This window comes from Ambystoma mexicanum, chromosome 7q (assembly GCF_040938575.1).
Source record: "Ambystoma mexicanum isolate Mex_15411 chromosome 7q, UKY_AmexF1_1, whole genome shotgun sequence".
Lineage (NCBI taxonomy): Eukaryota > Metazoa > Chordata > Amphibia > Caudata > Ambystomatidae > Ambystoma > Ambystoma mexicanum.
Genome location: NC_090941.1, coordinates 913,475,897 through 913,502,847, shown reverse-complemented (window position 1 = coordinate 913,502,847; position 26,951 = coordinate 913,475,897). Strand labels below are relative to the sequence as shown.

Below are 26,951 nucleotides of genomic sequence, written 5' to 3'. Positions count from 1 at the left end.
CTTCAACCCTATCCACACACTATTAGAACATTGCACCCAGTTGACACACTGCAGTATCCAAGCACATAGACGATGCACTTGAACCCTACCCTCTTCTACACTGACAGTATTCCAACACTGCACCCAGTGTGCACACTGCAGGACTTGGCACTGCACCATCTCCAGCCATACACCGAAAACTTCAGGATGTTCTACCAATTACCACCTGTGGAAACAACAATATATGCATGTCAGCTCACTTCTGGTGCTCCCATCAAACCAACAATGTTAACAAACCACAAACACAAGGCAACAATGTAAAACCTACTTGCAACCAGGACCCATAGTTGTCGGTCCAAGGCCTCCAGCCATGCATGGAAGGGGCTATGGGCTTACCACACGCAACACAGCATAGCATAGCACGCGCTATGTTGCAATGTTTATGTCAATGCACTCCCTTTCTGCAATTCAGCTGCCACCAGTCACCACAGTAAGGGGTTGCGGGACAAACTATTGTGCCGCAATGAAGGCTGCATGCATTCACCACACATGGTAGTCGCCTGTGCAGGGACCGGCAAATTGGCACAGTACGCATGGATACTGCAGGCACACCACCATCTTCATCCACCTAATAATCACATATCTCAGATGAACCATTTCTCACTCTCCCACCCTTTCCATCCCTTTTTCCCCACCACCACATGGCATAAAGTATGTTTGTCAGTCCCTTTAGGAGCCGCACTGTCCTCTGATACATCATGGCGGCGTTTCCCAAAATCGTTAGCGCACAGCATGCTTCCCTCCAGCCAACCACATCCAATGTTCGCAGACATCACGCCGTACTGCAAGCCAATGAGACTTTCGTCCGCGGAGCGAACAGTTAAATGGGTCCACGGAGCGCAGCCAGATTTCACACATTTTTTGAGACGTACATTTCAGTTCTCTGCAACAAAAGTACTGGTTGGATTTCCACCAAACAAACAAAAGCACGCTTCCGGAACTAAGCCCCCACTCGAGCCGCATATTTGGTTAAAATCCGTCCAGCTGTTTGGGCTGTAGCCGTGCGGAAAGTTTTGGCCCAGTCAGTCTATGGAAAAAAAATATAATAATTGGGACCCCCTACACGAAAGCTCACCAAAATTGCCGAAAAAATTAAGAGCAGGGCATATACTTTTTTCGCAAAGTTTGGTGAGGATTCCTCCAGGGGGAGCAAAGTTATAAGCCGCCCAAAAAGTGATCTTCCTATGGGTTTAGCAACTTAACCATGGAGGGTTTGGGAAAAAAACCTTTCACCTGAAATATGAAAATAGGAAAGTCCCTTTGAGCCAAGTCATACATTCCACAACGCCATCTAGTACCGTGCACTGATGATCCCCAATAAGGGTGAAACCAGGTATGTAGTGGTCCTGCAGCCTTGCAAATGTCTGTCTTGGGTTTATTAAGCTATGTAACCACTACCCTCTTAGACAAAGACAATTTCCTGCAGAAAAAGGTTTGCATTTGAGCTTAGTTGTATACCCACAATGCCTTGCTGTTGTGTCTCAGAACTGGAGGTGAACTTCCAGCGACAGCTACTAGGTGGCACTGTGGAACGTGTGACTTGGCTCAATTCGCCTTTCCTACTTTCACATTTCAGATGAAAGTTTTTTCAAAATTTCAATTCAACTTTTAGTATTGAGGAATACAATTCTTTGCATCCACCATAGTAGCTTCCCCCCCCCCCCCCAAGCGTTACGCATAATCTTTATTAATCTAATGAGAGATATGATAAGGGAAAATCGCTGCCTGTCCAGCAAATGAGCACAAAAATCCTTCTGATCTAATATATTTGGATTATGCACAAATCTACTAAATTAGAATTTGGGATGTGTGTCTAGTAAATGACTACAGAACATTTCTCTCTGTGTAAGACAAGTATTAAAAAGTGGCCCTGTCTAATAGGGAGCTTAACAATTTCCAATATCGTTAATTGTATCTGTACAATTGAATGTCTACGTTCTTTGGAATGTTTTGCCACAGGTGATTTCATATTCTTACAATGCGCTTTAGACGTATGCTCCCGTCCACCTTACTCGGGCTATCCTTGCTGTTTGCCCTACATATAGAAGCCCACATGGACATTTTATGCTAAAAGTAACACCAGATCTCGTGCAGGTAGCACAGTCATGAAGAGAAATCTTCTTTCCCGCCTGAGATGTGAGATTCTCTTACCTTTTAACACATTATTGCAATGGCTGCATATAAGGCAGGGGAACGTCCCCTTTTGTGTCTGTAACACCGATTGTCTCTTTGGGGGGCGGGTCTCTCGGCCCGCACCAATTTCTCTCGTTTTCTAGAGTTTTGTTGGAACAGTATCACCTGATCTACAATTGAGTTTAAATGAATTGGTCCATAAATTAGATATTGTGGGTGGATGGCCCCTGGAGCACAGTTTCACTCACAGAGCTAGCAATTGAATTGAGTAGACAAGTTGTAAGATCTACATGCCATGAGGTGAAGGCCTCTTTTGAAATTATGAATATGAATGTGTTTAGGATTCATTTGGATGTATTGAAGATTCACAATGCCTGTGCATACATGTTGAATAAACCTGTTGGAAGCATAACTGTTTGTTAGGAATTGGACATTTTAAAGTTCTTCCAAGGTTTAAATTGTTGGTTTACTATGCATAAACTTTCTTACACGATTGATTAGGTTATATGTATGGTAAAACATGATGGACATGTTTGAACAGCACCTATAAATTACCCATTAAATATCTTGAGCAGCATGATTATCACTGATATAGACTTCTATAATTAATTTAAGTGTGGAGACAGCCTTTGAGTCACCGTTTCATCATTCCAAGCCAAGATGGCGGATTAAAGAATACTGGAGGGATTGGATAACAAAACTGGATTTTCCTGATATATTCGTAATTTTAGTGTACATTTACTTTATAAACTGATAATATAATATAAGTGCAGAGATATGTGTAATCTCAGTGTGCATTTTCTTAAAAAGCCAAGAATTTAAGTGCCGAGTAAACAATTGCTGTAATATTAACCTTAGCCAACATGGCCGTCCGAATTACGTGGAAGGGATAGGATGAATACATTGGATAACACATGACACGAAGATACATACTTGACCGATTTGAAAGTGGTCACAAGATTGAACGAGATGTGGAGGATCCCATGTGACCACTCCAGGAAGTTGTCTTAAGGGAAGTACGAATCCCCCCTGTACGCGATCATGGTTGGGTCAGTGACCACCGATACATGTAGAAGATTCCAGTAGTCAAGATAAAAGGCACTGTACATCATTTTATCTATATCGAGCATAATCATATTTAGTACTTGGCAAATTTCAAGGGACGAGATTAGATCTTTAGAGAGTATTTTTACTTTGTGATTTCAGAATTGGTATTCCGGGCATTATTTAAGAAAGTTGAGACCATTAAAAGTCCGGGGAAGAACTTGCAGTGCACCTACGACCTGAGTTAATGGTGAACCATTTTTGAAAGTGTATGTGAGTAAAACTATTTTGAACAGCTTTATTTCCAACATGCTAAGAGTACTTAGAAGTGGATATTAGAATAACTTGCTAGAACAGAATATTTAAGCAATAATCATTTGATTTAGCCAGGTGGGCTTTCAGAAATTTGAGCGACATCACTGCTTGGGGTGATCACTAAATGTTGGATCCATGACACGTGTAGAATTTAACTGGTTGACTAATTGCCGCTTTTGATTTTTGATCTTTACTAAGGGTGTCCTAGCTCAACAGATACTAGGGATACTAATGATCAATCACGGAATTCAACTGTTAAAAATGTATGGCATAGTGACTGGGTAGATCTACATAACACGCAGTTTAGTCTGTGAACCTGATGGCATGTTGATCAGGTGGACATGTAGCAGATTGAATACACTGTATATAAGTGAGAAACTGTATAATTAAGAAATTGGTCCATGTTTGCTTTTTGTCTGCAGAAGCTCACTCCTGAAGACGATGAATATCCCCAAACGTGTACAGCATTTCTGGCTGGTATTTGAATGTGTTAAAGAACATTGAATAAAGAAAATTGGAAGACCACAATGGAATTCATATTATAAGATTTTTGTCTCAAATTAATTTTGAATTTCATCCAAGAATAAAAGGTTTGGATTTCCCTCATGAAGGAAAGTGCCCGGCCATCTAAATATGGCTCACACAAATCGGAGAGAAGATACTCAGGGAGAGCATCTGACGGACAGAAGTCTACGCCCTGGAGGTCTTTGCCCCATCGCAGCTGGAATTCGCTGCACATCCCCCCCAGAGTCCCAAACGCCATGCGGGACGGCGCTATGAGCGCCTATCAACCATGCTTGACGACCACAATGGATATCTGCAAGACGCAATGTACGCTACATTGAGACGCCAGTCAGGGTCAGACTCCTCCTCCAGCGGCAAGAAGAGGGGGTATTGTCAACGCCATTGGCAACAAAACGGCAACAGAATTCAGTACGAGCATGCTCCTGAAGATAAACGGCAGCACCCAGGAGCTCCTCATTGACGCAGGTGCCACAGTGAACGTCATGAGCGAATAGACCTATGCCAATTTTAAATGTCCTGCCAAACTGAAAGCTTCAGACATTGACATGTACGCCTACGGGTCAAGTATGCTGCTTCCCTGTAAAGCATGTTTAAGTCAGCCTGCTCCAGTAAGGACAGAACCAAGAGGCTGCAGAGAGATCTAGAAAAGGTGATGTGCCCTGAGGAAGCATACAGAGTTTCAAGTCGCCCATCAAGATTGGTGTGGTACAAATCATGTATCAGATAATGTTGTGAAACACCTCCAGCCCCAAGGACACAGTGGTACAAATGTTCCCAGAACTCGTTCAAGGTTTGGGCAAAGTGAAGAACAAACCAATTAAATGACACATCAATAAGAAAATCAAGCCGACGTCCTAACATTATAGGAGGTCTTCCACTAAACATTCAGTCACAAGTAGAGCAGGAGCTGCAATCCTTACTCGCACAGGACATCATAGAGCATGTAAAATGCCCAACGTCCTGGGTCACTCCCCGATTGTGCTTGTACCCAAGAGAAGGAACAGTGAGAAAATACGCCCGTGCATAGACATGTAAATGCCTAATCAAGAGATGGAAAGGGAAAGACATCTCTCTCCTCAAATGACTGAAATGAGGCACTTCTCGCAAAGAGCCAAAGTGTTTTCAAAATTGAACCTCAATAAAAGGTTACCACCAGCTGGAATTGCACCCCGACAGCTGATACATCACCACACGTAGGGCTGTTCCGAAACAAGCAACTAAGCTTCGGCGTGTCTTCTGCAACAGAAACTTTTCAGAACGAGATGCATCAGGTCATTAAATATATTCCCCAGTGCTTGTATTACAACAATGCCAATTTAGTATTTGGGGCCATGCAAGAAGTTCACAATGACACGCTACACAAGGTTTGCATGGTATTACAACAAGAAAAAGTAACCCTCAACATTAATAAATGCGAGTTCAGTAAGTCCACTTTAAAATTCTTCAGCTACATCTTGTGTGACAGACCGCAACCTGATAATACAAAAAGGTGCAGGTACTGGTCGGCACACCAACTCCATCTGGGCAGTGCGATCATTTTTAGGAATGGACAGTTATTGTACGAGGTACATCAAAGATTTTGCATCCGACAGCACACTGCTACGGCTCCTCACTGGAAAGGGGCAGGCGCCTTTCTGGTCTCAAGAGTGCAAAGCAGCATTGCAGGAGATAAAGTCCTGCCTATCATCAGCTGTGTGCAAGGCTTCTATGACCCTGAACTGGTGATAGTGGACGCAGGTCCTGTAGAGCTAGGGGCCATGCTGGCACAATACAAACAGTGATCCAACTTGCCAAAGCGCATTGTCTCCATTGTCACCTCTCCAATGCCAAGTGAGCCTACGCGCAGCCCAAAAAGGAAAGCCTGGCTGTAGTGTGGACCAGTGAGCATTATCATCTGTTCTTGTACAGGAGAAAGTTCACCATTGTGAAGGATCATCAGGCCCTCACCACCTCGATTTATAGCAAACCTTGCATAGCTTGGTGGGGGCTTCGCCTGCAAGAACCTATAGTTCACAAGCCGGGGAAGAAGAAAAACCAGGCTGACTTTCTCTCCATGTTCCCACTCCCAGACGAGGTAGAGGCGCAGATCTCCAAAGCTGATCAATACGTCACCTATCTTGTCAACAAGGCACTCCCAGCAGCACTGACCATACAAGACATAGTGCAAGAAGCAGGAGGATACACTGCCGTCACTGGTAAAAGAAGATACTCACTGTACAATGGAGCACCAAAGTGAGTGGCGAGTCAGTGCTGACTGACGACTAGCAGAAGATGATGCAAATCGCTTTTATGAAGGACGTGTTGTTCATGTCGGCACAGGGGCTAGTACTCAAGGAAAACAGGATAGTTTTCTCTTTGCCTGGTGTGTAAACCAGTGTTACCCCGCTCCTTTCCGCAACCCCTGCAAATGACTCCCAAGCCGCTAAAAGGTATAGGATGAGGTGTCCGTGGACTTGTTTTGGCCCCTTGAAAATGGCTAGTACGTACTAGTAGCAGTGGACGAGAGGTCATGATACCCAGAAGCCCACAAATGCACACGCTGTCATTCCTGCATTGGACAATATATTTGCGGACTACGTTTTCCCCAGCATTGTAAAAACTGACAATGGTCCTCCTTTTAGTGGACAGGAGTTTGCCAAACACCTTAGGTTTATGCACAGAAAGATACCACTGCGGCCTCAGGCCAATGACACTGTAGGGCCAACATCAAACGCACTCTACAAGTATGTACCATGACCAACAGATCTTTTAGGCAAGCCATTTGTGTGCTACTGAGGGATTATCTTAACACCCTATGTAGGACCACAGGCTATGTGCCTCGGAACGTATGTTTAATTGCAAGATCTGCACATACATACCCCATGTGTCTGGCATGGAACCTGAAAATGCCATGATGGGCCGGGCCCGAGAAACAGATGGAAGTCAACAAGCAAAGGATGAAGAAGTACACGGAGATGGAGAGCCCGGGAGCATGAAATACATGTAGGGGACACTGTTCTACTGCGTCAAAAACAGTTTCACAAATACGTGCCGGTGGAACGTCACTTTTTCCTATCCATCAGAAAATCTTATCTTGCACGCATGCTCAGTCAGTACTTAACGGATAGGATTTTTTGACAGCAGGAATGTGGTGTGCCTGTGTTTGTGGGGTCCCAGGGGTGCAGTTTCTGTAATTTGATGTGAGCCAGGCTCACTGAAATAACAGAACACTGTGAAGCCTTGTTAAGAGCTACTCGTAAACGAACACAAACAGCACGAACCCAGCGGACTCAAGAAGATGAACGCACTGTTTCATAAAGTCCCAGGATTCTAATTTTTTTATTTTATTTTTTGTTTATAGTTACATAGTAACTTTTACAAAAGGTTTTTGTGATTTAAAACACATAGTATTACAAAGGCTACATAAAACATAATTTCTCCATACAGAAATTCACATTTGCCACAATACATTTTCGATTCATTTTCAAATTGATAATACATCAATATACAATTTAAAAGAAATTCATTTACCCGAGGTGTAAATCACCCTCACAAGGAAACAACCATGCTCTCAATTTTTGGTAAGGGACTTAATACTTAATCAGCTACTAATGTGCAAAACATATGAAATTATCCATAACAAATATATATGTACGTATGTGAACTAAGTGCATCATTATCACGTTAATAATGCACTTATTTCAAATACACGTACATATTTGTGATAAATCTGGCTGACTGCGCATGCTCAGTCATGATTTATAGTTAAGCAGTGGGGGCAGGGCCGCCGAAATAGAAGAGGCATCTTTCTACAGATGAAAGCAGTGGGGACGGGGGGGGGGGGGACGCTCAGCCAGCTGTCCACATTGCCCCCCTCTTAATGAAGCCTTGTTATAGGGGAAGAGAAGTGTTGAAATTGCATAGCTCAGTGAGTTCAGTGCCCTCTGCTGAGAACTGTGCTCATCCTCAGATCTGCCAAGTCTGGCCAAGCCCAGATCAGTCAGGGTCTTCAAGACAAGTCCCTGCTGGATTGCTACAAACCAAATGGCCTCACGCTGCCCCTGTGAAGGCGTGGGGTGGGGTGGACAGATAGCCGATGCCTTGCTTTCCCCTGCAAGCAGCGCTTAAAGGACACGCCCACCCCAATAATCATGCCCACCCCACCGTAGCATCTTCCAGCACCCCACCTAAACACCAATCGTGCACCTCAGCACAGAACACCACCCACCCTGGTTTGCTCCAGCTCTACAACCCACACCCTCAAGCTCACCTCAGCAATGAACTATCCAAGCACTCTTGCCACCCACCACAACCCTAACTCACTGCAGCACATCAGCTCACGCAACCCAACCTCAGCCACACCACCCACCCACGCTACCTCAGCCCGCTTTCTCACCACCATCACCCCAGCCACCCTTAACCCACCAACTTGCCCACTCCATCCACTCACCAAAGCTAAACTCTCTATTACCTCATCCCACACATCCTTACCACACCACTTTACCCAACATGCACAGACCATAACTCACCACAGCCCTCCACCCATTCACCTTACCTCACACAAACACACTCACGCCATGTCGTCCCAGCATGCTACCCACCCTGGTTTGGCCCAACACACCAACCTGCACACCCAAGAAAACTAACCCAAGAAAACTAACTCCAGAACACCTTAAACGACCCATCCTACCTCATCCCCAGCACGGTATAGTCATTCCATCTCACTGCTTCCCACCATAGCTTGACACAGCATACCTTCAAGCAACCCTCCATCGCCCCAGCACAACATCAACCATTCTAGATCACCCCAGCAGCTCATCCTTCCACACTAGATCACCCTAGTAGCCCAACCTCCAGTATATGCTCATCCTACCTCACTGCAGCACTCCAAATGGCCGTGAAACCTAATAGCACCCCCTTTACTCACCCACCCTAGCGTGCCGTGGACTGCCACTCAACCCAGCCGAGCCCACCCAGAATCCCAAACTTTCACTAGCCCCTCAACCACCAACCAATCCTTGTTGACCCCAGCTCACCTACTTCACCCTAGCACCCCATCTTAGATCGGCTCATCACCCTACCTACTCCCGAAACACACCTAGCCTAGTTTACCTTAGAACTGCAACCCACTCACTCTAGATCACCCCAGTAGTGAATCCCAACCATCCGAGCACACCCCAGTCCTAAGTTATGTTACTTGGCATTTATTTAGCGCTCTATATATCATTGGTACAACCTCAAAGCGCTGGTAGGTTGAACGCCCTCGGGAACTGTGGTTCTGGTCAACAACTTACCTGCCTCAGCTTTGCCCTTCCTCCATCCATGTACCCTAGCACATGCCAGCCTAAAGCTCACCACACCCAACCCCACCACACTTCATCCACCCAGCCTGTCCCAAACCCTCACCCAGAAATCTTTGACCGCCCACAATCACCCGACTAATAAACCTAATTCTACCCGACCACCACCTCTCCTCAACCAAACCAACCCCCCACTACCTCACATCACCCCATCTACAGAACCCACCCAACCATGTCACCTGCTCACCCAACCTCATCACATTAGGTCGCCTCATCCAACATGACATCACCCCACCACCTCACTGACCCCAGGACCCCTCCCACCTAGGCTAGCAATAGCACATACGCTTGAGGACCCTAGCACAATACCCACATACCCTAGCTCATCCAGGCACAACAACCGATTTTTCATAACTGGCCCCAGAACACCATAGCTCACCCCAAGACCCCACTCACACGCTAGGTCAACTCAAAGTAACACCACCCACCCAACCCAGCGTGCCCCAGCAACCCACCCAGAGCTCACCTCAGAAGTCCACCCACCCATGCTCACCCAAGCATCTCAATAGCTCACCCACACTTGCTACCCCATGATCACACCTAACCCTCTATCCACTCTTCCTCACCTAGAATCCCCCCTGCTGGTTGCAGCATCACACCAACACACACACCCCAAGAACCCACCCAAGCTCACTCCCATACCCTAGCCCACCCCATACCCTATGACACCCCGATCACTCCCACCCCGGCTACATCACTGCAACACATCCAGCTCACCCCAGCACCCCAACCACCCTGGCGCACCCTAGCACACCCCAGCAAACCTGCCTCACCCCAGCATAACCTACCACATCCAGGAACCTTAGCTCAGCCAAGCATTCACCCCAATGAAAGTGCAAATGCAATAAAAACAAGCACAACTCATTCAACATAGTTCATCCCAGCAGCCCACCTATCCAACCACTGCCAAAGCCCCCAGAAAACATGAGTTCACCACAGCGCCCCATTCTCCCCAGTCACAAAACCTCCCTCACACCTCACCTGACCTCACACACCCCACCAAACTTCAACAAACCACTTTGCCTCATCCTACACAAGCTTACACAGCGCCACCCCACCCTAGCTCCCCAGCATAACACCGACCCACCCTAGTTCTCTGCAGCACGCCACCCATCTACCCTAACTAATCCCCGCACAATACATATCCACCCTAGCTCCCTCCAGTACATAAACCTCCCGGCCTAGCTTGCCCTGGCACAATACTTATTGTAGCTCACCCAGGGCACCATAAGCGGCCTCAGCAAACCAATCCAAACACCAATCCCAGCTTGCATCAGTACACTCCTGACCTTTCCTCTCTCCAGCTCACCACCCGCCCACCCTAGCTCACAACATAGTTCACCGCAAAAATAAATTCCACTCACCCTAACTTTTACTAGCATACAAACTACCCATCCTAGCTCACCTGTGCAGTACAACCACCCTCCTCTAGCTCTTAGCAACACCCCCTGCACCCTAGATCACTATAGCACCCCATCCGTCACCTCAAGCTGACCCAAGCATCCCATCATCGAAGCATCCTATCCACCATAAGCTCCCCAACAATGCACACATTTTAACTCATCTCAGCCCCTAGCCACTCACTCTAGCTCACCACAACACAGCACCCACCCACCTAGATCAGGTACAACATACACCGACCATAGTTCACACCAGCAAAACGCCCCAGCCTAGCATGACACAGACTAGCATGCCGATCTTAATTCACCCCAGCAAACCATCCATCCTAGTTCACCCTAGCCCCACACCCACCAGAGCTATTCCCAACCCCACCCTAATTAACCTCAGCATCCCACTGTACCTAAGCACATACCAGCACCCAGCACACTTAACCTAGCCACCCAGCATCTGAACAAGCTTACATAGTTTATCACAGCACATCACCCACCCACCCTAGGATACTAGAGCAAATAACATCACTGTGGCTCATCCAAGCACCCCAACGTAACTCACCCCAGCACAGCTCCCACCTAGCCTAGCTCACCGCAGCAGCCCACCAAACCCACATAAGCTCACCCGAGCTGTATAGCCAAGCACCCAATTACATCCCAGTACAGGCTCCTCTCATGACATCACACACCACTCTAGATTGCATCTTCTTGATGCTCGCCCACTGCATCAACCGAGCAAACCCTAGCACACACACGCATCCCATAGCTCGACCGAGCACAACACACCCAACTGAGCTAAAAGCAGCACACTTTAAGGGCCTCATTACAAGTTCAGTGGCACGGCAAAAAGTGGTAATTCCATTACTGCCACCTTTGTGGGCGGTAGCAGAATTACCGCCATTTTTCACAAACCACTGAATTATACATTTGGATATAAAGTGGAGGATTTACCTCCAGCAACAAATCTGCCGGTGGTAAATCCACTACAAATCTTCACGGAGCCCTGTGCACTACACGCACAGGGAATTACACCACATTACCACCACTTGTAAGCCCATGGTGCACTCAAGGGACCAAGTGGCGGTAATGGTAATGAAGAATAGGGGCCACATAAACTCCAAACATGTAATGAGGCCCTTTGTACCCACATTAGCACAGCCCAGCAGCCCACTCACCACAGCGCTGCACCCAAACCAGGTCACTGTAGGACCTCCTCCACCAACCCTAGCGCCTCCAAGCACTCCACCCTCCCATTCTAGCTTAGACCTGGCACCCAACATGCCCCAGATCAAGCCAGCACCTCAACCACCCCCAGCACAGCACTGACCCACCGCAGCTCACTCGCCGCAATGCCCACTCACCTAGGACACCCCAGCATATCCTCCACCAATCCTGGCACAACCCAGCACAACACTGACCCAACTTATGTTTACTGCAATAGTTAGCTCCGGACCACAGATACCAGGATGCATTTGGTGGGGTACCCACATAAGGGAGCACATAAAACATTGCACAGGGGCTCCCGAACCGCAGGTCAAGCATGTCTCAAATGCCTTGTGGTGAATGGTGTAGGTTGTCCAATGGTTAAGGCATAAGGTTAAGGAATTTAGGGCAGTAAACAGAGGAAGGGGACTGATGTGTGCGATTTCAGCGCCAGCAGACAGGGCACAGCAGATATAGAACATCAACTCTGGGTGCAATGAAGCGTGATGTTAATTAAGAATTGTTGCGACAGGCACTGGGCAGCGCACAGTTGTAATAAATGTATCTGGAATGAATTAAGAAGAGTTGAGCATTGCGCATCCTGACATGATGTGAATGCACGACCAGGTGGTTGCTAGATGATCGCTTGTAGGGATCGCATTAGCTCCCAGAGCTACCTTGCCCTGAAGAGGAAACTAAAAGTTATGTGCACATTGTTCATTATTTAACGTTCAACGGGATTAGGTCATGATCCCGGCTCAAATACAGGCGAAGAATACAAAAGTATGCCAGTCAGGTAATAATGGTGTCCCTTCCAAAAACATCTTTCTTTTTGCAGATACCCCGATTACTGGACAATTATCAACACACTTGTTCTGTGACCAAATCGTACAGTTTCTCCTCATGGTGTATGAAATGGTAGGACGATCCTATAATTTTAGCCAACCACGCGTTGCACCCTGGAACTTGGGAGTTCCATATTAAATTTGACATACTACGAGCTCCAAAATGCAGAAGCCTGTAACGCTATGTAAAGTGTGCAGTGGACCTCTGCTGCACCAGTCTGTATGCAGACCTGTCCACATTGGCCTCACCTAGTTGTGAGCCCCCGACCAGTCATGAGAGTCACGGACTTGGGGGGGGAAGGGATGCAGGCAGCTCCATGGGGCAAATGGAGCGTGGCAGCCTGGCAAATGGGAGCGTGTGATAAAAGTGAGGGCATGCTGGGGTGAAGAGGATGGCAGCAGGCATAAGGACATTGGCCGAATACTGGGGCAAGGTGTGAGGGGCTGTCCAGAGGCCAGGCTGGATAGTGGGAGGCAGGGAAATGCTTATATGCACAGGTTTGGGGAGTAGTAGTGCTCTTTGTTTGCTGACTTGAACAGTGAAAGGTGTAGAGTCCACGAGTAGTACTGCTGCTGCCTTTCAAGGTAAGTTTGTTCTTAAATAACTTACATTTGCTTTTGTTTCCCATTTTGCTTACTTATGGCAACTTATTCAAAAGTCACTTCCATGGTTGGAATTGAGCTGTAGAAAGACCAGGACATATTGCCTCTGATGTTTGTGTGTGTCCCCCACACACCCCAGCCCCTCTTGCCCCCCCAGGAATTTCTTTTTACTGTGACCATAAAATGGCCAGAGAGAACACTGCCATAAGTGGAACTCTGCTGCACCAGTCTGTATGCAGACATGCCCACATTGGCCTCTCAGCCCTTGTGGAGGTTTCTCCATGCCCCCCCTGGGCTCTTGCGCGCGTGCTCTCATCAATACGCTCACCCCCTCCCCCACTGCGGTACATGCCCAGGTTTCTTCCCTCATGTTCCAGATTTTCTGACCGGTAGGAAAAAATGACAGGTCAGGTGGTCAGATTTTCCTACCCTGTCACTTTTTCCTACCCCTGCGTGGGTTGCCCAATGCCTGCTCTCGGTAGGATTTTCTGACAGGTAGGAAAAAATGACAGGTCAGGCTGTCAGATTTTCCTAGCCTGTCACTTTTTCCTACCTCTGAGTGGGTTGCCCAATGCCTGCTCTTGGTAGGATTTTTTGACGGGTAGCAAAAAAATGACATTACAATTCCTGTCAGATTTTCCTACCGCGTCAGATTTTTCTATCGATAGAATTTCTGACAGATAGCAAAAAGTGATGTTACACCGGCTTTCCTTCGTAAGCCACTAGGAGTGACGAGCGTTAAGGGATCCATGGTGTCTGCAGAAAATGAAGCTCACTTGATCACCAGAAACTCCTCATTCTTTCAGAAGGTTGGACAGTTCATTAGAGAGGCTGTTTTGTCCGAGGGAGATCTCGATGACAGCGACACTTGCGACAACTCCTCAGATTACATGGACACTGCCGACAGCTGTGACAGTGAGGTAACAGAGCAGCCACGTGGTCGGAGTCCGTCCACAAGAATTGTGCATCGACCCACGAGGTGGATTGAAGAGATGGAGTAATTTCAAGTATGTACTGTTTTGTGCGTGTATATAGTCCTCTTTCCAGGTTCAGCAACAGCTAGACAGGACACTGGCTGCAAGTGCCGGCAGTTCGCCCAAAGATAAAGTAATAAAGAGACGTGTGCATGTTAATTCTGTGTCGGCGTGATTCCTGCACTCTTTGCTGTGGGTACATCATCCCGCAGAGATCTGCTGTTCACCGGGATTAGTTCAGACAACTATGTCTACTAGTTCAGACCTTGCCCTTCTGCCCCCCCCGACCCTTACCTGTGCCCTTCTGCCCCCTGCCCACTACCCGTTTGATAAAGGTTAAAGGTATTTGTACCACGCACCGTCACCAACAGATTTGGTCCCCAGACGCTCTGGCGGATCTGTAAACGAGATGGCGTGGTGGGTTAGTAAGGTGAGGAGGGAGTAGGATAGTGAGAGGAGTGGTGTTCTGTTGGCAGCTTCAACTTGGTATACACTGGGTGCTGAGCTTTGGTGAGAGTATCGGATCCATGTCAGTCCTTGTGTGCTGTTGATCCGGCTTATGTGTTGTTGCGGTGTGGTGAAGTGCGTGCGGCTTGTTGTGCGAGAGATGGTTGTGACAGTTTGTCAGATAAGTATGCAGAAAGTTTGAGCTTTTTTGGTTAGTGGGATTATATGACATTTAACATGCTACCATTAACAATTCTGTCTACGTGTGGCACCTGCTAACCCCCACAACTCCATCCAGGTGTGGCACATGCCAACACTCACAATCCCATCCAGATGCGGTGCAGCAAATGTTCACAATTCTAAGCGTGGAATATGCCAACACTTAAACTCCATCCAGGTGTGTGTCTTGTCATGTTTTTCGTCCGCTTTGAGGCCTACGAACGAGTAGCGCTATATAAGAACTATAAATAAAAATAAATTAAAGTGAAATTGATAATACGAGCTTTCGGGCTTGTCATTCTGAAGCCCCGTATGTCCACGAATTGGCCTTGGTGGGAGAACGGCCCAGCCAAGTAAGTGACCCTGCTTTTGCTACAGTAGTGTTCTTTAACTAGAGACGAACTCGAGTTGCGGAAAACATATTAAGTACAAACGTGCCCTCTGCGCCTCTCTACAAATCAATGAAATAATCCTCGAGCTATGTTAAGTGTCCCAACCTACCTCTGTGCAAGGGAGCGGTGACCAAAATACACGAGACGAATTTTCCGGGGTTTTGGTAAAGGCGTCTGCAAACAGGAGCCAGGGATGCCATAACTGCTACCAGAGAGGCAACCCGTTCTGCCCTGCAGGAGCAGGCAAACGCCCGTTACACTTCCCTGCCACCTCGGCTTCCTACCGGTCCCATTCACATTGACCGGAAACAAGTTACTGAAAACATTGACAGCGTGGGAACGAATGCGACCCCGGCAGGGATAGATGAGCAATGCGCCTCGTGGGTTCGGCGGCCATCTTGGAATGGTAAAGCTTCCAGTTTCATTTAAGCCCTCGTCTGCAATATGTGAAGACACGGTGATTTAAGACGCTAGGGTGCTAAAAGTGGGACGTACTTAAAAAAAGTACATATTGTAATATGTATTTTAAATTAATTATGTCCCTTTTCTATGTGTACTTTATATACGAATGATGGCGCGTTCGAAAACTTTAGTTTTTTCTTTGATCGAGCATAATTACCTCGATTGAAATAGCATCTGAATGGGGTTTTAGCTTAGAGCACGCTGACTTTACATGTGGCAGATTTTTCAGCTTTGTTCACCAGTAGTTCGTGAATGACTTCGTAAGCAACGTTTTTGGCCCCCTGTCTTCGCACATGCGTATTGAACTAAGGCGTCGGATTTTACGATAAACACCTCTGTGGGGACTTGCTAAATCGGAGTCCCATTGTCCAATTTTTCACCGCTCATAAAAGCAATGATGGGACAATCCAAGAGCTGCGAAAGAGAGTCAATGATAAAAGGTAGGGTGATCAGATTTAAAAAGTAAAAAAACGGGACTGGGCAACTAACATAAAAGTAGGACTAACTCTTGAAAGTGGCTGTCAAAGCACTACACTTCTGTAGCTGTTGGAGGGGAAGGGGGTTTAAGTATGACTGTTCAAATGAGCACATATTATAATGAATTTATCACAAACTAACTCTATCTTAAGTGTCAAAATGCAGCATTTTGTATGTATGAGATTGTGCATTCACATACATGCCAACATTCTGAGGCACACAGGAGGGAGATTTCACCAGAAATTAATTTCCCCATTGGCATGCATTGAGGATAGAATTATTTTAGACAGGAGAACGTGAAAAATAGCAATATTTTTCAGTTCAAAATCGGGAGTATCCCGCCTAAATTGGGATGGTGGCATGTCTGCATACATGCTGGTCAGCTTATGAAGACCTACTACCAAAAACCGTGACCACTGCAGTTTCCAATTAGGGTGGCCAACTGTCCCATATTTTGTGGGATTGTCCCGTAATTGGGGACTCTATCCCGCAGTTTGCACAGTGTCTGTGCGGGACGCACGTTGTCCCAACATGCTTTGTTCCCTGGAGTGACATTCTGAGGAGACAATTAGTCACGTTGGGGCCAGGCCACAGCAGGCGCAGACCAGTAGTTCAATCCTTAAATAGGAATATGCCTATTGCTGTAAAAGTATAGGTGGATGCATGCTAGCTAAGCAAACTACGAATTTACTTAAATTGGTTCGAGTGCACTGGATCTCCACCTGATAATTAAGGGAGAACACGCTAATAGGTCAGGTTATCAGATTTTTTTTAAAAAAACGTATTAAATTAAGATAATGGGTTACTAAAAATAACATTATAATATTAAGGGTTGCGAATGTGCGTGAGGCAATAGTTTCACATGAATTAAGTAAACATGAGATAGTGTCATCTGGTGGAGCCATAATGTCCAGTGCTAATGCTCCCTTCCAAGATGCAACCATTCAGTTCCTAGCATTTTCAAAGAAATATTGCATCCGAGGACAATACTGATGGGATACACAGATAGACGAACGGGCTGCTCAATCGAGGTAGGTGCTAACGACGGACTGTGTGTATCCATACCACTGTCATTATTGACTAATTCTGTTGATACAGCCTCAACAGAGGTTGTGACATTTTATTTTTATATCTCTTTGGCAGCACATCCATAATTAACTTCACCCCGCTGACGGGCTGTTCTGATATTACTGCATGTATGTTTACCTAATACGCAGTGGATGGGGGACTCACACTTTCTTGGAAATGGCGTGATGTACCGGACCATATCATATGTATTTGTCTGCCTTCTTTACAGTTGTTTTTTTAGAATACCCAACATACGGGCAGAATTAAGAGAAACTGTTGCAGGTATGCATTTATCTAACTATAAGGTGTTGGTTTGCTTTATGCATTCATATCTACAAACTCACTTGCATCTAAAGAAAACCAATTGAAACTGACCACAATTATTGTCAATTGTGGACTAACAGTCAAAGTGTTTGTTCTTTGGACTATTACCGTATAGATTAAATTCCTAATGCCCATAATCACTTATCAAAATCAAGTGGCTGGTAAGTGCAAGAGCAGTGGAAGTGAAAAAACGGAACTAGTGGTACTCAGCCTGGCTGCTTGAAATCAAAAAGGAGGGAGTGGGATGGTCATATGGCGGGGGCGGTGGACGGTGTCGATTGAGGGTCAGGGGGGTGACCAGGATCACAAACTTTGATCAAATTGTTAGATTTCATGGTCTATAGTAATAATGTCTTATAGAGTTTGCTTACAAAAATAACATAAATTGTATGATAAAGCCACATGACAGCATGTAAATCCTTAAAGCAACAATTTAAGCCAAAAGAATATCATTGTGGCTCTAATTTTCACATCTTGAATGGTAAACTAGTCCCAGAATGCACGATAATGCCAACCTGAAAAATCTAGTTAACCCCTATTTACTTTCCGTGATTTAAGACATGTAATAAAAATAAGTTGTGTGATAAACAAAGATAGATACGCAGATTCTTTGTGATAAACTTCCAGCTCGTTCTTATTCATGATGTTGAAATATTTGATTAGTGACTTAAAGCAATGTTGTTATTGTTTTGCATGTTCAGATAGAAGGCATCAAGGATATAAAAAAACCTTCAAATCGGCGCTTCGTGTTGCTCACTTTAACTGGCACAAGGTTATACCAGTGAGCGGAGCAACAACAAGCCAAGCTTCAAACTATGTGTTTAAGTGTCATTGTTAGGTAGGTAAGCTTTATTTACATACATACAGGTATGGGTTCCAGTTACTCTTAGTTATATACAAAGAGACAGACCACCCACTGGCTAGCCTCACAAACACCAGCTCACTCAGGCCCCCGACTGCCACTCAGAGAATGCTCAACGACAAACACTCATCAACATTCTCCTGAGCTGTCAATCGTTCCAAACACCAACATTCTCTCAGCATACATAGATGGCCAGCAGGACAGGACATTTAAACACAGTCTTATGTTAACAAAAGTATCCAAAGGTTGGCGCGAACGAATGGCGATGTACAAAATTGCGCGCCTGCCACAAACCATTTTTGTTCCTCCATGCGTAAAGTGTCCTGCAAAACCACTTTGAATAGTTGGCTACCCTATTTCCAATGGAAAAATAATCTTGAGAAAGGTGGACAGAACACCAAAAACCGGGACAGTCCTGGCAAAACCGGGACATCTGGTGACCCTATAAAAGGTGACTGAGCGGTTGTTAAAGCATACCTTCAAACTTCAAATACCCTTTCTATAAAAATACTTAACAGTACTTTGAAACCACTGACAATGTATTTACTGCAGTGCCAAACAACAGTACCAAACCACTGTGACATAATTACTTCTGTCCATTAGGAGTACGAGGATAAGTAGTGGCTGTTATGGGTCGAGGGGTCCCAACCCCACCGTAGTGATGGTGCCCTGCAATGCAGGGAAGCCTGACTGGGCCATGACACAGCCGGCCCTGCCCTGCTGCAATAATCACATCGACAGCCTGATTGGTGGTGTAGCAACTGCCGAGCAGGAAACCGCTCAGCCCCTTTATTAACACAGTCACTCACATGTGACCATACCCACGTGACTCAGCGTGTACTTTGCAGTGTCGTGCTGAGATCACAACATCCCATGCCATGGGTAAAGACAAACAAATGATTAACATTTAAGATGGCATGTTTTATAACAATTCCAGAACTCGCTCTGACCTCGTGGATCATTAGGAAACAATGATCTTTGGTGTTTAGTTCTCAAAAGCTTTATTAGTCCAATATGGAAAGTGGAGGTCACCCCACTAGCTGGAAATGCCGCCCCGGAAATACCGGGCCACATCGGCAGATGGTCACATGGAAGTCCTTCTGTGTCAGCTCACCCGTGATAGAAAGTGCTCCACTAGCCGGCAAAGCCGTGCCTGGGGTTACCGGGGGCCACATCGGCTGTCGTCTTGCCAGCAGGTCTATGGCCCGTTTGCTGTAGGATGGTCCTCCAGGGGGCCTGGGTGTTCTTTGTTCCTTGCGTCAGACCGTAGTCTTGAGTCTTTCAGACCCCCTATCTTCCATGCACATAGGGATAAGGGGAGAACACTCGCCTGGCATCGCTCACCATGTTAGGAACCGCTGAACGGCAGCAGGCAGAGCCATGCCTAAGTTCCCCCTTCAAGCAGGAGTTCTTCCTTGCTACCGCCGTGGCGACAGTGCCTTCCTGTTGAAGTTCCCTCTCCTTGAGTCAGCGTGTACAGTGACCAAGGCTGCGCAGTGCTGAGCTCTTCCCTCTTCTTGTTACCTTGAACTTCTGTTGGTACAGCTGCAGCAACGGCCGTGCCATGACCAGACTCCCCCAGGCAGGAGATTTTCCTAGCTTGCCTTTTGCCTGGCCGCACAAGCACTCTCTTTGGGGAGAGCCGCAGCCTGGCCAAGGCTGTTGTCCACTTGTCGTCTTTCCCCAGGCGGGAGCTCTTTCTGGCCCGCCTCTGGTGTATGGCTACAGAGGTTTCCACACTGCTCTCTTGTGTTGGTGGTGGCGGGGACGTGACCCAGTCCTGGCCATTTCGCCGCAAGGATAGGCAAAGTCACTGAAGTGCCTTGCGTGAAGCCCTGATGGCGTCAGTTGTTGCCATGCCATTCTTCTCTCCCAGGCAGGGGCTGATGGCAGTCTTCTCGTCCAAGCTCGCCTGCATGCTCACATTCTGCCTGACCGCATAAGCACTCTCTTTGGGGAGAGCCACGGTCATGCCAGTGTCGTGGCAAGGACTTGTGGTGCTTGGGCGCAGCATGGGCAGTAGTCCATGTCGTGCCATCTGGGGGCTCCCTTCCAGGCGGGAGTGTTCCCTCACTGTCATTGGCTATGGGGTACATCCACTGTGGTACCATTTCTTGCCATACCACTCTTCTTCCGTTGAGTGTTGGGGATGTGCCCCCATGCATGACCTGCTCCTGGCCTCTTGGCCGCAAGGTTTGGCAGGATCACAGTGGTGGCTTCCTGCAAAAGCCACAGTGGCGCCAGGTCTTGCCAAGCCACACTTCTCCCCCAGACAGGAGCTGCTTTAGGCAGTGCCTCAGCCCTCCCCCACGACGGGAGTGCCTTATCCAAGGTGGTTCCTCCTGTCCCCCTGACAGGAGCCGACGCTTTGAGAGGTGGTGCACCTCTCCCCCTGAAGGGAGCGGCTGTTTCAAGTGTCCCTTGGGCCAGGGTTCTCCTCTGGCTGTTGCCCCAGGCAGGGGCCTGCAGTGCTGCCACAGCTTGGGCCTCCAGTTCTCACCCAGAAAGAAGTACCAACAGCCATTGTCGCAGTGTGGGCCAGGCAGGAGTCCAATCGTCCCTGTGGCAGCCTGGGCCACCTGATCTCCCCCAGGCAGAAATACATAATGTCCTTGTGGCAGCATGGGCTGCCTGCTCTCCCCCAGATAGGAGTAAATCATGTCAAAGTGGCGTTATGGGCCATCTGCTCTCCGCCAGGCAGGAGTACATAATGTCCATGTGGCGGCGTGGGCTGCCTGCTCTACTCCAGGCAGTACATAATGTCCTTGTGACAGCCTAGGTCGTCTTTTCTCCCCCAGGCAGGAGTATACCAAATGATTCTAGCGGCACTGGCTGCTTCTCTCCCTCAAGCAGGAACTAGCACCAATGTGATGGCATGAGCCGCTTCCCTGCCTCTGGCAGGAATTCCCAAATGTCTTGTAGTGGCTTGGGCCACTTCTCCCCCAGGCAGGAACACACTTGCAGGAGGTGTCCACCCTACATATCCAGGAGAAGCTCACCCCTCTGTGCTCTCCCCATGCAGAAGTATCATACTAATTGTCCTTTCCCTGCTGGCACCGAACTCTCTGCTTTCTCTCCTCCAGGTGGGAGTAAGGAACCTTTTTTTCGCCTCTCTGCAGCTTCCCCAGGCAGGAGCTCTTTGTATTGGTCTTTGTGCACCCTACATGATTTTTCAATTTCAGTTTGCTGCTGCTGGGGCTTCACAGCCTCTTTCCGTTCCCCCCGGCAAGAGCATGATCTTTCTTTGTGCACCCTGCACACTCTCCCCCAGGCAGGAGTTCTAGAAAATATTTTTCTTTTTTTTTGGAGGGCTCGGCAGAGTCTGTGCCACACACTCCCCGAGGTGGGAGCTTGCGGTCATGAGGCAGTGGTTCTCTCTGCACCGCTTCGTCCCCCCAGGTGGGAATGTTCATTTATTTTTATTGGCGCTGCAACGTCCATAGGGGCCGCGACTTGCACTCCCCCCCCCCAGGTTGGAGGTGAATCCTTTGCACGCTTTCAGCGGCGGTCCTTGCACTACTGCCTCCCTCCCCAGACAGGAGCCTTACTTTAATCCTATTACGTGCGTTATCGCTCCCCCAGCGGGAGTAGCAAACCTGCCTGGGTCCTCCAGGCTTCAGCAATAGCCGTGCACTCTAGTCCGCCCTCCAATGCGGGCCAGATAATGGTGGCCATCGAGGCTGGCGTTGCCTGAGCTCTGCGGGAGCTGGGCACCATGATCCAGCAGCAGCTCCCAGGCTGCGCTGGGCACGGCATGGCTTCTCTACAAAGGCACTGCAATTTTGTTCCCACAGCACCGGAGAGTCCAGGTGCAGTGTGTGGGTCCGGTCCATGGATCCCCTCGCAGGCAGTTGTTATGGGCCGGGGTCCCCGGTCCCACCGTAGTGAGGTGCCCTGCGATGTAGGGTGGCCCGACTGTGCCATGACGCAGCCGGCCCTGCCCAGCTGCAATAATCACATCGACAGCCTGGATCGGTGGTGTAGCAACTGCAGAGCGGGAAACCGCTCAGCCCCTGTACTAACACGATCACTCTCATGTGACCAAACACACGTGACTCAGCATGCATCTTGTGGTGTCGTGCTGAGATCACAACAGAGGCTAAAGCACCTACTCACTTCTGAAGTGCGACAATGCAAGAGTGATCCCAATCATAAAGGTAAAACAGGCACAGTTAAGAGATATTCCTCCTTTGCCTTTTGTGGTAATGTGGGTTGAGGGAAGGATATACTCTCAAGAGAGGTGTGAATGTGATCCAGTAGCAACCCAAACAGCAAAACATAACAGTCTCAATAGAAAGGGAATGTACAATCAAGGCTCTAAAAAAATGTAAATGCGTTAATTAAACACACCATCTTCAAAAATAACTAAATAGAAAAATACTACACAAAACCCACCCCCGAGGAACGAACACAGAATATGTAAAGACAGCAAGATACAGCACTGTGGGCAGTGCACCTGGGCTGAAAGGTAAGTAATAACCACAGTGTTCTTAAACGTATGTGTTCTGGGGTACAGAAAGGAGTTTAAGTGACCCAACCAGTCTCTGGGGCCGAAAGGTGGACTAAGGTTGTGGTTAACAGTCAATAATAATGTTCTGCTCTCTTGCAGTGGCGTTTGTTTTAGTGTGATCTTGTCTAGTCAGTGACTTTTCTTTGTTCTTTCTTTATATTGCTTCTCGGCTAGATGTGGGTGTGATTTTGGTTGTGGTGTGTGCAGTGTTGTTGTTGGTTTGTGGTGTTATGGTGGTGTTCTCAGGGCGCTTAGTAGGTGATTGTGGCATGAAAGGATTGTGGTTTGTTGTGCTGGTTGCTCTATGAAGTCGATCGTGGTTGTGCTCAGGTGGCAGACCAAAGGTCCTGGTGTGGCAGGCCAGGAGATAAGGTTTGGCTAGGTGTGAGTGTAGTTCGTTTTCTGCTTTTGTGTAGCAGTTATACCCTCTTGCGGGTAGTTCCTACTTGGGTGTGACAGACCCAAGGCTCTGGTGTGGCAGGCCAGGGCATAAGGGAGTTTTTGTTTATTTTGGAATGTAAGTTATCCTGTTGTGCATTGTCTGTAGGGTTTGGCTTTGGGAGGTTGTTTATGGTTGTGTGTTTGGTTGGTTCTTGTGTTTGTTAGGGAAGGAAGTATGTGCTGTCTTGCATTCATGTGAGCTCAGTTTTTCTGTGAGAATGATTAATGTAATGCAGAATGTGTGCAGCTGGAGGTTCCATGAGTGACAGTTGCTGGGGACATCAGCATGGGACTGCGAGCTGGAAAGATGCATTCGCCCTGTAACTGAAGAATAAAGTATGTACCTTCTTTTGTTAAAAAAAAAACTGTCAATAATACATTTCTGTTGTTTTTGACAGGATCGAACTAGACTTCTCAGTATTGTTTGTGCAGTTTGAATCAGGCTCGAAGGAGTCGATTGCGTTGTCCCAGATGGGAGCTGATGTCAAGCTGAAGTTTGTTGGGGATCATGAGGACACCAGGGTTGGTTCGACGGCAAAGATGCTGGTGACTGGATGTGCAGTTAATGACTGTGGCCCGATGTGGTTTGATGAGGCCACCAGTGTCAGTTCGACTGATGATGAGATTGGCAGCAAAGATGCTGGCTTTTCGGAGGGGATCATGGTGGTGTTCAGCAAAGTGCAGATTGTGAATGCCATCAGGGACGGGTGGACAGCGAAAATGATGGTGACAGGATGCACACTTCGAGCCGGATGGTTCTGTTACTATGTTTGAAGGTTGCAATTCAAAGGATCCCCAGGATCTGGTCGATGAAGATCAGCAACAAAGATGCTGGCTGTTCGAAGGGAAGTTTGAAGGCAGCAGGTGCAACAATAAGCTTCAAGTTTGAGCCAGAGCAACAACATGCTTAGCTGGCGTTGTGCAATGGCAAACTGGTTCGAGAGTGCAGAACAGCTGCTCGAAGATCAGTTGAGTGCAAAAGACAGCGCAAGATTATCACATATAGAACATATTTATCATGAGTCACAGCAGTAGAGGTTCCTCTTGCATAAAGCAGAGACTGCATGGGATGGAGCAGGGCAAGTACCCTCACACTGACCATTCAAATGAAGGGACTCAGCAATGCAATCTACACTTACACAGAACAGGGACAGCATATATATCAGCAGTCCAAATTCCCACCCCTCAAATAACATAGGTACAGCATAACCACAACAGTGGAAACGCCACCCACATAGAACAGGAACAGTAAATTGCCCCTGGAGTGCAAGCTTCTCACGAATAGAACTAATATATCATTGATAGCGACTAGTCCAAATACGCAGGCTAACTCTGCTTCCAGAATCCGAAAAGCACCACAAACAAGGACTTACTAAACTCTAATTGGAAGGAACTCAATCAGAGAAAAACAAATGATTTGTGTACCAATTCCAAGCCACTCTGCAGATGGTTCACTTCCTAAAGCATGTTGCAGAAGAGGATGTTAATATAATAGCAGGATAAGCCCCCCATTAAGCTTGCCTTCATTCTTCTAAAAAGGTCTGCACATTTGATCTCTTCTGTGTGTATATATATATATATATTTTGACAGCATAGGCAAACCTAGCCTATTACACTATAAAGCAAACCTGACTTGTATTGTGTGTTTTGAGGTTTGATAGCAGAATTGTCTTTCGATGATTAATAAAATTCCTCATTTTCCATAACCAGTACTGCTTAATGGTATGCCAGCTTTGTGATAAAATAAGTGCTCAATGCTGAAAAGTGTATCTAAACTCATGGTCAAATGTTGGCTGGACAGAGTAAACCGTCAGAGGTCTTTAAACTAAGATAATAATAATCCCAGTACCTTGAAGATGGGGGAACCCTGCACAAAGACAAGTTAAAACACCTGTCTGATTACTAGTACAGGGACATGTTTGGCTGTGTTTATATTTCAGTTATAAATGTAACATTTTCATTTGATTTTTTTCTAACAGCACTTGCAATGGCTGGAGAGTAAGGTTTTAAATGTTTTAATTGTAGTCTTGAAATTTGAAAAAGGCTGTGACTCCTGTGATTGGTGTAATGACAACCACTCGCCCATGAGCAAGCGCCCTGCTGCCGCGGACCATTTCTAGTACTATCTACCACATTGACTCCACATTAAGATTGAATGGATTATTAAACTATACATTGCATACTAATATAGGTTCTAATTACTGTTTTGAAGAGAAAGCAATTCACACAATGTTTGTATAATTAGAGTGCAAATTAAAGTGTAAGAGAAATCATATTTTTTCTCTGTAAGAGTGTACAAATTATGCGACCGGCATGTCCGCAAAAGAGTTAAAAGTATGCAACAGGAAACCAAAACTAAACCTGAAAATTAATAGAACACATTAGAAACAAAAAATAATTGTGCAGCAAATATGATTAGCTTCAACATTTTTATTACATTTGTGGATGTATGAACATATGACATAGATGCATCTTGATGATAAATGCACACAACACAGAAGACGGGCAATTATTTTGTGCAATGCTAGCATTTATTCACTGAAAAACAATGTGTTTGTTACAAAGGATACTTACCAACTGTAACTGTTTCCCCTCGTACTACTGATAATATATAAAATGCTAGGAAATTAGATGTTCATGCACAATGTTCCCCTTCGTTGGCACATACAGATACAAAACACAGCAGATGTTCAACAGAAAGAAACCATTCCTTATCTGTGTGCGGTTTCTTTCTGACTGTATTTGTGTACACACTCTTCATGGCCTGCAATTTCATCCATGCAGATAAAAATCACTAGATGGGGTCTGGTTTCTGTCAAGTCACTTGCCTTTGCTCGGCCCTCTGCTCTCAACTGGTGTGTAGATGATATGCATGGAAAGATAAAAGGTTTTGTATTTACAAGACTTTAAAAGGCCTGGTACGACACTTATCTGGAGGCCTGTGGGTGTGCCCTATGATGACAAATCCAGCAGAATTGTCACTGATTCTCTTGATGGAAAATTCTCTTATGTGGCCAGGGAAAGGCAGAAGCTACCTGACCAGGGTCAGCCCTGTGGGTGGCTATCTGCGGGAGGACCATACAGGGGAGAACAAACTCCAGAGAGTCAGGAAAATACTGAATCAAAATAACCCTTCAGATGTTGTTCTTAATGACACCCATATGCCTTTGCAACATGCCGGAATGGCTTATTGTGACCTAGATAAGGAATTCCCAGGTTTTCTTGACCAACAACCTTATTTACCCTCTTCTTTTTAGTACTGGGATGAGGAAGAGGGACGCAACAATGAAAATGACCAGAAGCGGTAAGCACACGCTGCGTTCTAGTCTTTGGAAAGT

General features: G+C 46.7%; 1 protein-coding gene and 1 long non-coding RNA gene across 3 annotated transcripts in view; one reads left to right on the top strand and one right to left on the bottom strand.

Moving 5' to 3' along the window:
• CCDC90B (coiled-coil domain containing 90B) overlaps nt 1-15,822 on the bottom strand; it is a 382,474-nt gene extending 366,652 nt beyond the window's left edge. The window contains exon 1 of one of the 2 annotated variants that reach the window (XM_069639861.1): nt 15,579-15,822. In XM_069639861.1, coding sequence (XP_069495962.1) covers nt 15,579-15,669 — 91 coding nt within the window. In that variant the 5' untranslated portion in view covers nt 15,670-15,822. The remainder of the gene's footprint in view (nt 1-15,578) is intronic. The other variant, XM_069639862.1, reaches the window with a different exon arrangement.
• Nucleotides 15,823-16,239: 417 nt separating this feature from the next.
• Nucleotides 16,240-25,888, top strand: LOC138528330 (uncharacterized). The gene is made up of 2 exons (XR_011284122.1): nt 16,240-16,371; nt 24,012-25,888. It is a non-coding gene; the product is annotated as an uncharacterized lncRNA (long non-coding RNA).
• The last annotated feature ends 1,063 nt before the right edge of the window (nt 25,889-26,951 follow it).